Below are 14,742 nucleotides of genomic sequence, written 5' to 3'. Positions count from 1 at the left end.
CGTGGGGGGCGGGGGGGCGGGGGGGCCGGCGGGCCGTAAGGAGAGCCGCGCCGAAGGGCCGGCGGCCGGCGGCTTGGGAGACGGCGTCTCGCAGCCCGCGCTGCCGGCGGGCGGCGAGAAGCAGCGGGATGCCGGTGGGATGGTGGCCGGCTCCAGCCCTGGCCCCGAGCGGCGGCCGAAGCGGCGGGCGTGCGAGCCTCCCGCCCGCGAGTGCCCGGCCAAAATCTTCCAGCGGATGAAGACCAGGGCCTTGCGGCAGAAGCAGGACCTGGGGCTGCCCGCGGGGAAGGTGCCGGAGAGGAGCTGCGGCGGCGACCTGATCCTGACTCCCGTCCCGAATCCCGAGGAGCAGGGGCGAAGGCCTAAGAGAAATCCTGTCACGGCAGAAGGTCGGCAGAGACCCGCCGAGGTGCCAGGTGGGTGCGTGCAGCCAGAAAAGGGTTTGTCCGGTGGCTTCTCTGAGAAAGCCGTCTCTTATTTAACCTTGAGCTCGCTATGACTTCCTCTGCATTCCGCTTACGGCTCTTCCAGGGTCTGGAAAAAGCGGCCGGTGTGTGTTCGTAGGTGTAAAAAATATCTGTACGAGTACTGGTTTTCCCCCGGATGGTTGGGATTTAAAAAAAAAAAAAAAAAAGCTTGGATGGAGGGTTTTTTAATGCTAAAGTGTGTCTGTAGCATAGTTGATTTCTCTTCCCCCTTTCTTTACCTTAGAGGAATCCCTCCCACGGTACCTTCCCCTCTTTTACTCAGTCTGGCTTTGACTGCTTGCTCCCTCTGTTGTGTTTGTGAATGGGATTGACCCATTGCAACATCTTGAAAAACAGAGCATTACACTTTATAAGTAAAAAAATCAAAACGATTACTTCAGCTATTCCCTACAGTCAATACAGAAAGGAGGAGGGTTCATGGAAGAATTGTTTAGGTTTTTACGTCCTTCTGGGGTATTCCCCTGGGCACTTGGGTCTGATGACTTTTGCAGTGCATCCTCCGTTTCTGACTAGTTGGTGTAATGTGAACTTGCAAGGACTGTGCCCCTTCTGGGAAGGTACTGTAGCCAGCCGCTCTAGGTGAGTAGGAATGGCCTTCCTTCTGGTTCGTGTGTATCTGTAAAGGTAACGGAGATATTTTAAAGGGGAGGGTGTCTTGTGGTGCCCTGTTATTCTCATGCTATGATCATGTAGAGTGGGAGGCTTACTGAAATATTGGCTGGTTTATAGGAAGAGTTGTGCTTCATCACTACATGTATTCCTGTTAGAAGTACAGTACTTATGAATCTCCTGTACTAAACTTTTATCCGGTTTTGGGTGGGGGTTAAGACCTATCTGGTTAGTCTGTGTTCACTTTAAGACATGATTGCAGAAAATTAGGCTAACTGCTCAGCCTGTCTTATCTGGCCAGTAGCATGGGTAGCTGTATGCTGTTTTCACTGAGGAGTTATTGAGTTGTTCTGGAAAGAACTTGCTGTTATGAAGGAGGCAGTGCCCTTGTTTTATAGTTTGATATGAAAAAGTTTTCCTAAATCTCCTTGCTGCAACGTAACATCACTTGTTACTTTCCTTATTTCCGTTGGATAGAGTAAAATTGAGATTAAACTATTATTATGGTGGCTGGAAAAAGGGAAACATTGCACACATTTTCAAAAAGGGTAGAAAGGAGGACCCTGGGAACCACCAACCTGTCAGCCTCACCTCTGCGCCTGGGAAGATCATGGAACAGATCCTCTTAGAAGCTATGCTAAGGCACATGGAGGACAGAAATGTGATTTGAGGCAGCCAGCATGGCTTCACCAAGGGCAAGTCCTGCCTAACCAACCTTGTGGCCTTCTGTGGTGGAGTGACTACATCAGTGGACAGGGGAAGAGCTATGGATGTCATCTATCTGGACTTCTGCAAGGCCTTTGACACGGTCCCTCACAACATCCCTCTCTAAATTGGAGAGATATGGATTTGATGGGTGGGCTGTTGGGTGGATGAGGAATTGGCTGGATGGTCGCATCCAGAGGGTGGTGGTCAACGGCTCAATGTCCAGATGGAGATTGGTGACAAGTGGTGTCCCTCAGGGGTCCGTGTTGGGACCAGTACTGTTTAATATCATCATCAATGACACAGACAGTGGAAATGAGTGCACCCTCAGCAAATTTGCTGACAACACCAAGCTGAGTGGTACGGCTGACATGCCTGAGGGACGGGATGTCATCCAGAGGGACCTGGACAAGCTCGAGAAGTGGGCCCATGTGAACCTCATGACATTCAACAAGGCCAAGTGCAGGGTCCTGCACCTGGGCCGGGGTAACCCCCAGTATCCATACGGGCTGGGGGATGAAGGGATTGAGAGCAGCGCTGCTGAGGAGGACTTGGGGGCACTGGTGGATGAAAAACTGGACAGGAGCCAGCAATGTGCACTCACAGCCCAGGTCAACCCTATCCTGGGCTGCATCCAAAGCAGCGTGACCAGCAGGTTGAGGGAGGGGATTCTGCCCCTCTACTCTGCTCTGGTGAGACCCCACCTGCAGTACTGCGTCCAGCTCTGGGGTCCCCAACATAAAAAGGACATGGACCTGTTGGAGCAGGTCCAGAGGTGGGACACATCTCCTGTGAGGAAAGGCTGAGAGAGTTGGGGTTGTTCAGCCTGCAGAAGAGAAGGGTCCGGGAAGACCTTATAGCAGCCTTCCAGTACCTAACAGGGGCTTATAAGAAAGATGAGGACAGACTTTTTAGCAGGGCCTGTTGTGATAGGACAAGGGTAATGGTTTTAAACTAAAAAAGGGTAGATTAGGACTAGATGTAAGGAAGAAATGTTTTACAATGAGGGTGGTGAAACACTGGCACAGGTTGCCCAGAGAGGTGGTAGATGCCCCATCCCTGGAAACATCCAAGGCCAGGCTGGACGGGGCTCTGAGCAACCTGGTCTAGTGGAAGGTGTCCCTGCCCATGGCAGGGGGGTTGGACTAGATGGCCTTTGAAGGTCCCTTCCAACCCAAACCATTCTATGATTCTGTGATTTTTATAAAAAGTAAAAGCTCCTAAAGTTTTATTTCCTTTTTAACAACAGATTTCCAAAAGGTATATTTTTGCCTTTGCATCATCACATCACAAATTGATAATGACTTTTGATTGAATATCAAAAGGGGCTAGTATTGGTGCTACTTGTTAGACCGTACTGCTGTGAAACACATGCCATTTGTAGGCACCTCCAAACTCCTGTTGATTCTTGTGGGTTGGGTTACATCCAGACATACATACACACACCTGCGGGTGTTTCTCACATGCAGCTGAGGCAACATGGCAGCTAAGCCCCTGTTGAAAAGGGAAAGATTACATTGCCTATCCATCTTGGGAAAGAAAAGAAAACATAATGTCATATACCGGAGTTTAGGATCTCAGAAAGTATGTACTTTGCCTCCCCTACCCCCCAACAAGGAAATGTTTTTCTCCCCCAAATTCAAAGATTTTTTTTTGGTATTGTTATTATTTTCCAGAACCAGCTTGCACTCTGATTGCTGAGAACCGAACCATGAAAGCACTAGCCATAGATCCTCTTGTATTGGAATCCCCTCAGAAGTTCTTCTTGCGTGTAAAGTGGAAATTGCAGCAGCAGCAAAAAGGTACTGGGTATTGCTCTTAAAAACACTCCAGAAACTCTCTTGACTTCAGGGTCTCAGTTCTTGTTTATAGTCTCTTGCATACTTTGGCAGAGTATTATTCTTCTTTCTTTGTAGTCTGTGCGCAGTGGAAAATGGAGAAAGAAACCTGCAAATCTGCCTTTTCAAACCTGGAGATGGCATTAGACTTGGTTTAACTGTGGTTTAGGTCTGTGGGCTTTTGACCTTAAAGTTTGACATCATTACTCCATTTGAGTGCACCATCTCCTCTGACAATGAAAGCTATCTATTGCCTTCAGGCTCCTAATGTGGTTAAGAAATAGGCAGTGCTTTCACAACTGTAGTGTTAATCAGTACAACCTCCTCTTATTAAAAATGGAGCTAACTTTATGAATGCATTTTCTTTATTAGTTCTCAAATATCACTAATTTCTTTGTTATTCCTTTTTTTTTTTAATGGGCAGATTCAACACCTTCAAACCCAGTCAAGCAGAACATTCCCATTCCTCCTTCCACAACTACAGAAAAGCCGTTGGTCAAATCCGCTTTTGCTGAGCAGCTCAGGAATGATCCTACAGAGTATGTGGCCACTGATAAGGATGATCAGGATGATTTCCTTGTGGAATCAGTGGATGCTGACGATGAAATGTCTGTGAATTTAAATTCCAGCCCTTTTAAAAATGGGGATCACTTAGAAGAAAGGTGGGGAAATGGAGAAGCAAAACGTACTGAACTTCATCAAGACAGAAGAGAGTTGCAGCCAAGTAATAAGCAAGCTGCTTGTGGAGTAGAAAAGACACCAGAGACTAATTCTCAAAAGCCCTCACGGTGCTTATGTAGTATTATGTTCTCTTCTCCGGAAGTCCACATTCCAAGGAAGCAAAAGCCGAAAGAAGGCTATACGGTTGCTTTGAATAAACCTCATACAGATCAAGTTGCTGAGAAAGCAGACAAAGAGGTGGGAGAACTTAATACTTTAGGGCAACCGATATATTCCTGTGGGCTGCTTGTAGCTCATAGTTGTGACGGTTTTTTTTTCCTGTCAAAAGTAATGTGCATTCAGAAGAGAATAAACTATTATTTTATTGGCTCTTACTGGTAGAGGCTTTCCCTTCAAAAAGATTTCTTTTTTCCCATAATCCAAGATGACAATGTTCGGGGTGGGAGGGTGTTGGTTTGGGTTTTGGTTTTGGTTTGGTTTTTTTTTTTTATAAAAGAAGGCCTTTTGTTTTAGCATTCACAAGCCACAGTGTGGGCTGAAAGAGTTCTCTACCTGAAGGAGCCTTCTATGTCATCTCTAATATATTAATTGCCATGTGTTGGTATGATGGACATGAAACAAATCACTGGCCAATCCAGCTCTTGGCTGTCTCCACAAAGCCAAGGAGGAGAGATCTTTCCTAAATGTAGGCTAGTGATGGTTCTAAAGTTAAGTGAATCTGTACTGCTGATAGTGAGGTAAAAGTCTTGGCTTTCTTACAGAATATCCAAACTTCTGTTGAATTAAGTGGGACAAGAATCTTTTCCCAGGAGACTAGTCTGCAGATCTTCTTTTCAATTCAATACATGCTTGGCAGTATTTGCAACTTTCAGAATAAATCTCGAGGAAAATGGTGTATTTCAAAGCGTGCCGCTTTCCTCAGTGATTAGCCTAGGAAACTGGTGGAAGCATACCTTCCCAAGGTTTGAGTTTCCTTTGTTTCCTGGAGAAGTCTGTGGAGAAGTCCTCTTCAAGTTAAGCAAGTTAATTGTTTTGTTCTCCTTCACTGTTGTCAAGCATGTTTGATATGTTTTCCTGTATTAAAAAAAAAAAGTTACCTTTATGATGGGCTTTGATTTAGGCAAGGAACGGATATCTGTTAATATTAAAGATTTGTAGCTGAGTGGAAGGTACTGAAAGAGGTCTTGTTATTGGACAGTACAGATCTGAGCACGGAGGAGGTGCTGGCTGTACATGGCCAGTACCTCTCCTCAGTCGGGGTTAAAGCATTGGTAAGATCTTCAGTGAAGTCAAGGCTGATGGTCAAAAGGCGAACACTGTTAAAAGAAAGATCTGGAGTTTATTAACTGAAGTTGTGAGGAGAAATAGCTATAGTTTCAGATGTTAAAAAATTGTTTTCCAAGAAGCTGTTTTTAAAACAACATCATAGTTTCACATACAGTTTTCCAAACTGCAACTCAAGTGCAACTGGCTTGCTGGCTATTTAATGCAAAATGAAGGTACTGCAGCTGTATGTGTCAGTAGTTTGCAATATCAGATATAGCCATTTTAATACTGTCTAAATTTTAGCAATAACATAGCTAATAAATACTTTTTTTTCATGGATAACATTTTCTGAATAGTAACGGAGGACAGGTGACAAAGTGTAAGAGGTATGGCATAGTGTTGGTATTTTTTGTGAGGAGCTTTTTGGATTTGCTAGAAGTCTTGGCCAATGACTTTGTCATCTGAAAGTCAACATTAAATTACTCAAAAGTTTCTGTAATTTAAATGCATGCCTTTCTTGTGCATTAGACTCCAGCTTGATTATCTTTCAACATTTATGCATGTAATGGTTGTTTTCAGTTTTTCTGGTCTGGAGGATGGTGCCTAAATATCTTCTCAAGTTATGCAGGAGTTAATTTCTATTTTGGTAATGCCTTGGTGATGTTGCATAGCTTAGGCTAATTTAAAAATTACTTTTTTTTTTTTATAACAGAAAAATATCTGCCTAACCAGTTGGAGAATTAAAGTGATGGATGGTAACACTGCAATATATGTTGAAGGAAAACGGAAGTAAGGAAAAGTTTTCTCATTTAAATGTAATGTAAAACATGTTGGTGGGCTTTCAGCATCTGAGCTAGAAAGGCTATACCATCTTTGCCTGGCTGAACAGCTGTAGTTGTGAGACTTGTATTCTTGGAATATCTCGGTAACTGTTGGAAGCACTTCCACACGCTTCTGCTGCTTTCCTCCCCAGCCACAGGGAACATGCTTGCATCCTAACCCTCGTGACCGTGCTTACATCTCATACCATTTTTTTTTTTTAAACATAGTTATCTATCTACTGACTAAGCACGCTGAACCCATTTCCTTCAGAGCCTGCAGAATGGCAGAGCTGGTGCACAGAGGGATGAGAGAATGCGTGGCTGGAGGCTGAGGAACAGTGGGGGAGAAGGAACCATGGTTGTCCTGGCTTAGGTGGCCGTGGGAGCTGCACCTTCACGGAACTTACTCTTAGCCTTTGGCAAATACAAAGTGACGTTATAATTTAAACTTCTTTATCAAGGAAGAGGTGAATTCCTTCATGTGTGCAAGAGGTAGAGTGCCTACATACAGAAGACTACTGGTTAAATAATTGTTTCAAAGTCCAGTCCTGAGTCGATCAAAGAGCTTAAGAGGAATAAAGACAAATGTGTTTGTCTGGTAGATCCCCCAAACTGGTGCTGACTAGGGGTATGATGAGCTTCTACTTCTTTTCACAAAAATTCTGTTTTGTGGCTGCTTTAAGTCAAACTTGGTGCAGGCTGCCATCAGGTCTATGTTCCTGCCATGTCATTTGTGGTGGCACTATTACTCCTACAGCTATATGGTGAACCATGGCAGCAGCTGATCCACCTGAAAACTGACTCTGTGGTTTTTTTGGTTATGTTTTTTGTCAGATTGTATTCAAATAGCTATAAGATCAGGAAAACAAGTGTCAGAACAAAGGAGAGATTTAGCTTGCAATAAAGTTGTTTGAAGACATTGTGAAAATATCCCTTGGAAAGGAGTATTCTACTCTTTCTGTAGCTAGTAACTACCTAACGCAGTTACTTATCTACTGACAACTCAACCTCACTCAACAGCAGCAGCACTGTGGAAGGAAGTAGCTCAGTATGCTTACTGAGAGATGTCAGGAGGCTACATATTCTGTGGTGGGATTTGTAGTAGGAATTGACGTTTGTTTCATGGCTATATGGAAACAACTGAGCCTCTCACTTCGCATCCTTCACTACTAGCAACATGTTCTCTTTTCACTTGTGTTAGTATCTGATACATGTTGCTTACACATGATATATTTGATTTGTTTTATAGACCTTCTGAATTGGCTTCTGTTAATATTGTGTGTCAAGTTACACAGTTGAGTGTTCTCACTGTCATCTTGGGTTTCAGTCCTTAATACTGTTCTGTAGTTTGGTCTGTTGGTTACTGTTGTAAACGTATATTTAACCAAAACAAACAAAAAAATCCAACACTCTGTAGATTTTCTACTTTAATGCTTGGGTCTATTTTTTATTTCTCATGAAGAAGTCCCTTAATTTCTTAACAAGTCCAATTTTTGCACATATTGGGACTCCTTCAGTTGTTTTTGTTGTTTACATAGGAAGGTCATAAATAAATACAATAATCCTGGGGAAGATATACATTTGACCTGTATAATGGTAGTTTTGTAATTTACATAATGGTAACACTGCAATAATGAGCTGGATGGAGTCCTGTAGTACATTTTGCTTCTGTAGCCTTATGTCAAGCTAATGTTCTGTGACTAACGTTTGCAGTAGTTGACATGTTCGTTTTGTCTCCTGTCCAAGTACTTACTAGACAAGGCCAGAATGGCTTCTCTGCCAAGCTAAGAAAACCTAGCACATCCTGCTAGTGTCTATATCGCTCATAATATATAGAGATATAGCACTGCCAGCCTCGTAGGGAATATCAATATTCTAGTTTAAAATTCTTTCTTTTATGAAAACAATGTTTTATTTCTGTTCTTCATGTTATCTGTCTTTTCTTAGAGATATGAAAGGTCTGTCATGGCATAGTAATGCAATTATGGAACGCATAGCACACAACCAAGTTAAAACATCAACTGGCAGTATCTACTTGCTACAGGGAAATATAGATTCAGCTTCAATGAGGAAAGAAGGTAAGAAGATGATTCTTAATGTAACATTACAAACTGAGAAGGGCTTTAGATTTATCACGGAGCATACTGCTGAAGCGAACGTTTTGTCTTATCCTGCTAATTGGGCTCAGTGGGTATTCAGCACATGATGGAAAGTGACTCCATCAGATTTCTAAATACTACCTAATGTTAATTGTAGCTGGCATTTTAGGGTGCTGCAGTTACAGAGAGGGCTTTCAGAGCATGAAGTTGGCTAATGGGTACATTCTTTTAAGGAAACTGTTTTTTGCTAAGATTGCCTCTATGTAATTTTGGTCAATGTTTTGGCATTTAAATTGTGCTAAGACATTCAAATAGGGATTGTTTATACACTACTGAAATTACTCTGGTGTTCGCATTCTATCTGTGACTTACTGTTCAGTAATTAATGACTAGCTCTGCAATGCTACATGGAATTTCTGTTTGGAGATAGACTAGTTATGGTGCCAGTGCTTTATAATTTAGTAAACTGATCCATCTTTAGGGTCTAAGTGATATCTTATACCAAATCCATCCAAACTTCCTGCTTCAGATTGTTTTGAAGCATGTGGAATTTTAAAGGAAATTTAATTTACACACAGAGTTAAAGTTAGGCTAGGCTTTATTCTATTTTTCTTGCTTCATGTGCATCCTCTGTCATGTTCACTAGTAAATGAGCTGCCATGTTAGTGCTTATGGGCAGCTCTAGGAATGTAAAGGTCATCTGTGGCATAGATGGAATAAATGCTTGCCTTAATACAGAGGTGCCTTGTGGGCGTGATCACGCTCTTTTTACAGGAGCATATATGCACTCTTTGCTCTTTCAGGTCCAGCACGAGGCATCCAAAGATGTGTCTGTGGCTTTAATTTTTTCTTCTCATTTGCGGTACTGGGATGCATTCTGATAAATACCTGACTTTGCTGCTCTCCAACTTGAATATTTTTATTAGTTCCTCTGCTAAATACTTGTATTTGTTTTTATTTCAATATTCTGAGAAGGAAAAGTGACAGCCAGAGACTTCTGAGCGGACTGGCTCAGGGACTACAGAGGTTTCCTAAGCTTAAGAGTTAATGGACCATGCTGGGTCAATTCCTCTGATCTTCGGACTTAGCACTTAGGGCAAAACATCTGTCCTTCTTGGCTTCCCCTTTGTCTTCGAACACACAAAAACTGTCATAGGGTCAGTGTGGAAAATACCCTGGAAATACCCTGAACAGATTCAATATTGATTTAGGAATTAAAAGAGAAGTTAAAGACAAGCTAATGTAGGTGGAGAGGAGGAGAAATGCCACATCTAAAGTCTAACCTGAGGATTTCCTTAAACCGCTGGTACTGGCAGCTGAAAGCGGCTGGGACTGTCAGCAGTGGCACCATCAGTTTGTGAACCAAGCTGCTCCAGTACAGAACTACTTGCCTGTGGAAAATATTGGACTGCTGTGTACCCATACTCCAAGTGACTTCAAAGCACTGAAATCATTAATGAAACGTGTTGCAGTAAGAGCACTGACTAGGCACTTACCTACTTCCGCCTCGTTATCAAAAGTGGTTATTAGCAATCTGGGATACCAGGTGCGCTAGCAAACCCATCTGCTGGTCACTGACGATGAAACCGTGCAAAGGACAATACAGGCTATTTAACTGCACAGGCTCTGTTCCTGGAAAGGTGTTTTCTGTGGCTGATGTCCCAAGAGCCCCACAGCAGGAATGTTGCACACAATCCCCTTTGGTGCTCGATTTGTTCCAGCCTGCATCTGTGGAACAGCACTTGCTATGCTTTGGCTAGAGCCCTTCCTGAAGACCAGGAAATATTTTATCCAGTCCATGTAAAGAATGAACTCATGTGGTTGTTGTATCGGGTCTGGCTGAGATGGAGTTAATTCTCCCCGTAGCAGCCCTCCTAGTGCTGTGCTCTGTATTGGTACCTAGAAAGGTGTGGATAACCCACGGGTGGTGTGGCCACTGCTGAGCAGTGCTCCCACAGCATCAGGGCTGTCTCTCCAACATCCCCCCTCACCGGCAGGCTGGGGGTGGGCAAGATCTGGGGAGGGGACAGAGCCAGGACAGCTGACCCAAACTGACCAAAGGGATTTTCCATACCATATGATGTCAGCTCAGCTATAAAAGCTAAGTAAAGGGAGATGGAAGGGGGGGCATTTGTTATTTTACGTTTGTCTGCCGGTACAACCACCACGAGTACCGAAGCCCTGCTTCCCAGGAAGTGGCCAGACATTGCCTGCCAATGGGAAGTAGAGAATAAAATAATTTGTTTTCCTTTGCTTTTGCTTTATTAAATTGTCCTGATGTCCACCCACAAGCCTTTTGTTATATTTTGTCTCCCCTGTCCAGTTGAGGAGGGGAGTGATAGAGCGGCTTTGGTGGGTACCTGGCACCCAGCCAGGGTCAACCCACCACAGCTGTAATGAAATGCCACTCCTAAAGCATTTTAAAGGAGCTGAAGGATGAAATAACTAGCATGTAACATCTCACAAAAAGCCTGCTTTGATACTTATGGGCCTGAAAGGTGGCTGATGCAAAGCTTTTTAAGAAAGTTGTTTCCCAAGTCCCTTGAAATTAAGGAATGTGGAGTTTGGCATTCATAGGAGGTAAACCAATAGAAACTGTAAGAATGAGTGGGCCTGGTGGATGTACAGATAGCGAGGTATGAGGGAAGGCATCTACAGTGCTACTATAGATGAAATAATGCCTCACAATGGTGTAAGACTTCTTTGATGGGGCCCCTAGACTCTGGGCTTCTAGAAAGGCTCTTGGGAAGATTGTGAGGATGCAAAGTAGTTATGTGATAAGGAGGAGGAACTTCTGTGGATTTAAATAACAATAGAAAATGAGAGGAATAAAAAGAATCCCATAATGATGTGGGCTGTTGAGCAGATTCATAAACTTTGCAGAAAAGAACATGAGCTGGGAAGCAGCAGCTGTAGTCTGATGTTGCCAAGTTGCATCAGGATGGTAAGGGTGAGTGCTGGCCACAAAGCATGTCACAAGAGCTTCAGAATGGGCATCAAAATGATAAAATTCAGTCTTGGTAAATGTAAAATGACGCATGTAGTGGTAGGGGAAAGCAAATTGTTACATACATCACAGAATGGTTTTATAGTTTGGTTTGGGAGGGACCTTTAAAGATATCTAGTCCAACCCCCATATGATAGTGTATGATGATGTATGATTGTAAGACTTTCGGTTCACTGTAAAAACTGAGGAACAAGGTTTGGGGGTTTCAGTAGATGGTTCTGTTAAGTGTTCGCCTTAATGCTCACTAGTAGTGAAAAAACTTGAACACTGAAAATGAATGGAACAAACAAATAAGACTTATTGGCTGTAAAAGCTGTATGATACATGAACATCTTGGAGACTGAGTACAAGTCCACATCTTTCCTTCACTGTCCCCACAGAAACCTCAACAAGCTATTCTCAGAAAGAATGCAGAAGAAGTAGGAAGTGTGTGGAGAAGAATGATGTGTTTAAAGTTATGAAAAGGCTTTCATAGAGCAAAGGACAAACTAAGCTAAGACTTTCTGGCCTGCAGAACAGGAGAAACCTTTAGGGTTTTTAAATACATAGAAATCAGAGTTGACTTCTCAGCTGGAGGTTGGGAGATTGCTTAGAGGGGATATTCCTGTATACTTGCCTGTACTCTGGCCTCTGCTGTTAGTATCCTTTCCCTGGTTGGGGCTAGATGGACCTTTGGTTGTGCACTAAATAAAGTAATGAAAGAGTGCCTTTCTCCTTTCCCCTCCTCCTGGAGGAGCTCAGTTACTAGAACTCTCTGTTCGTGCAGGCTGACGTTAATGGCTTTTCAGCTCCAAAGATTAACAGTTTGTGGATGTGTTTTCTTTTTTGACCTCATGTGCCTGTTGAAGGCTTTTCAGTAAAGGTACTGCTTCCCAGAATTTCAGATAAATAGGCTACTACTTAAGCTTGTTTTCTAATCATGTGTTGCAGACCCTTCTTGTAGTAGCCCATGACTCCAGTGGTCTCAGTGTCAGAGGATGAACGCTGCTGGTTTTTTAGACATTGTGAGCAGGCAAGCGGTGGCTCAATGTTGTTGTGCTCCTGTACCTGTACAGATTGTATCCTGTCAATGAGAAGGCCCCATGATAGTATCCATGAGAGTGTTAAATGTCCAATGTTTTGCTCAGAAAGGCTGGAGCTCAAGTGATGTTTTTTTCCTTGTTTGTTGCAACAGAGGATTACATTATACCTTTGCATCAATATTTGGTTTTAGGGTTGTTTTCCAATTGTGGAAACAAAACTAGAGACATGCTGTTGTATCTGTACTACCTGAAGAATTTCCCAGGTTGTAATGTTGTTGCTGGACACTGACTGCACCTGATCCTGATGCAGTTGTTCTTTATCTAAGCCTCGTGAACAGCCTGTGTGCTCTTGATGGAACAGCTTCTGTATCAAAGCACAATAAAATTTTCTTCCAAGTGGAGTTTTCTTGATATGCTAAGTCCCAAATGGCTTAGACCTAACCAGAGCCCGAAAAGCTCAGGCTGTCTGAGGGACTTCTGGTGCTCTGCAGAGAAGCCACTTGCCAGTCTAGCGAGATGGACAGGGGAAAGCTTATGCTCCTGGTTCCCAGGAAACTAGAATGCTGTCTCCAGATACTGATGTCTGTAATTAATGACCCCTTGGCTGACTTTTCTATGAAGTATGCTGTTCTCTTGAACTGGGGAAACCTGTCTCTCTCTAGTGTTTAAAGATGTAGTGAGCTTCTGAGGTACTTACAAAACCATGATTGTACTGGATATTATTTCTACCCTTTCTGATTAAAAGTATTGCTCAGCTATTGTTAATGCTACTTTTGTTTCAAACAGGATTTCCCTACCGTTTCATCAAAAGATTTACATACGGGTTTTCCAAAAAGTGGAAGGAATATGTTGAGGAGTTTCTTGAGGAAAGGAGAAGGTAACTTCTTTGGAGATTCTGTTTCATTGCAATGTTCTTTTTAGTATTTATTGAGATTTTGCCTTTTAAGAATACTATACTAGAGGAGTATAAAAGATGGTAGATGTGTGCATGAAGAATATGTTCCAGGCAAATGCTGGTCACCGCTTTGGAAGGATATCCTTTTACCTTTTTTTTATTATAATGGTTTGGGGTTGTTCTGCTTGTTTACATAGCCTTAGAGCAAAGAGAAGCAAAGGGCTTCACCCATTTAGTGGCTTGCACGGTGTCTGTGTGAGTACAGCTGCACTGTGCTCTTGGGCTTTTCCCGAGATGAGGAGAAGACTTCAAGTTTACACAAGTTAATGTGTTGTTAAAGGACAACTGCTTCAGATGTTTACTATTTCTTTTCTTAAACTCCAAATCATTAGGAAAGAACGAAAACAAAATAAACAAAATACTGTTGAGGATGAAGATGAAGAGGGTGACTCAGTGGTGGATATGGATGTATTGAAAAATGCAAAAGGTTCAGCAAGAGATGTAAAGAAACCTGAAACCAGAAACACCACCTATGAAGTATTACCGAAGAATGGTACAAATGCTTGTGGGTATTTAATAATCCTTTTCTTCAGAAAAAAGTTGGAGTGTTTCTGAGAGCTGTTCTCCCCACCAAAAGATACCTAATACCTGTCTGTTTTGTATTTTGTTAATTAGGCTGTGTGGAAGAGGTAACAAACTAGCTGGGTGAAGTTTTTTGTTTGTGTTTACTTATACTGCAATGATCAAGAGCATTGACTTGGTTCTTTATTTCTGGTTTGCTGATGTACAACAGTGTCCTGGTTTCAGCTGGGATAGAGTTAACTGTCTTCCTAGTAGCTGGTACAGTGCTGTGTTTTGAGTTCAGTATGAGAAGAATGTTGATAACGCTGATGTTTTCAGTTGTTGCTCAGTAGCATTTAGACCAAGTCAAGGATTTTTCAGCTTCTCATGCCCAGCCAGCAAGAAAGCTGGAGGGGCACAAGAAGTCGGCACAGGACGCAGCCAGGGCAGCTGACCCAAACTGGCCAACAGGGTATTCCATACCATGGGATGTCCCATCTAGTATAGGAACTGGGGGGGGGGGGCAGGCAATTGCCACTTGGGGACTGGCTGGGGGTCGGTCGGCGGGTGGTGAGCCATTGCACTGTGCATCATTTGTACATGCCAATCCTTTTATTATTGCTGTTGTCATTTTATTAGTGTTATCATTATCATTATTAGTTTCTTCTTTTCTGTTCTATTAAACTGTTCTTATCTCAACCCATGAGTTTTACCTTTTTTTTTTTTTTTTTTCCCTTTTTTCCCCCCCCC

At 42.9% G+C, this 14,742-nt stretch overlaps 1 protein-coding gene across 1 annotated transcript in view; it reads left to right on the top strand.

The window, feature by feature from the left end:
* Window positions 1-208: 208 nt before the first annotated feature.
* MIS18BP1 (MIS18 binding protein 1) overlaps window positions 209-14,742 on the top strand; it is a 28,018-nt gene continuing 13,484 nt past the window's right edge. The window contains exons 1-7 of the mRNA XM_010579747.1: window positions 209-416; window positions 3,479-3,604; window positions 4,065-4,558; window positions 6,300-6,376; window positions 8,356-8,486; window positions 13,323-13,413; window positions 13,824-13,996. Of these exons, the coding sequence (XP_010578049.1) occupies window positions 236-416; window positions 3,479-3,604; window positions 4,065-4,558; window positions 6,300-6,376; window positions 8,356-8,486; window positions 13,323-13,413; window positions 13,824-13,996 (1,273 nt within the window). The 5' untranslated portion in view covers window positions 209-235. The remainder of the gene's footprint in view (window positions 417-3,478; window positions 3,605-4,064; window positions 4,559-6,299; window positions 6,377-8,355; window positions 8,487-13,322; window positions 13,414-13,823; window positions 13,997-14,742) is intronic.

Source organism: Haliaeetus leucocephalus, unplaced genomic scaffold, assembly GCF_000737465.1.
Source record: "Haliaeetus leucocephalus isolate CR32 unplaced genomic scaffold, Haliaeetus_leucocephalus-4.0 Scaffold678, whole genome shotgun sequence".
Classification (NCBI taxonomy): domain Eukaryota; kingdom Metazoa; phylum Chordata; class Aves; order Accipitriformes; family Accipitridae; genus Haliaeetus; species Haliaeetus leucocephalus.
The sequence above is the reverse complement of the archived record's forward strand: the minus strand, read 5'-3'. Positions and strand labels throughout refer to the sequence as shown.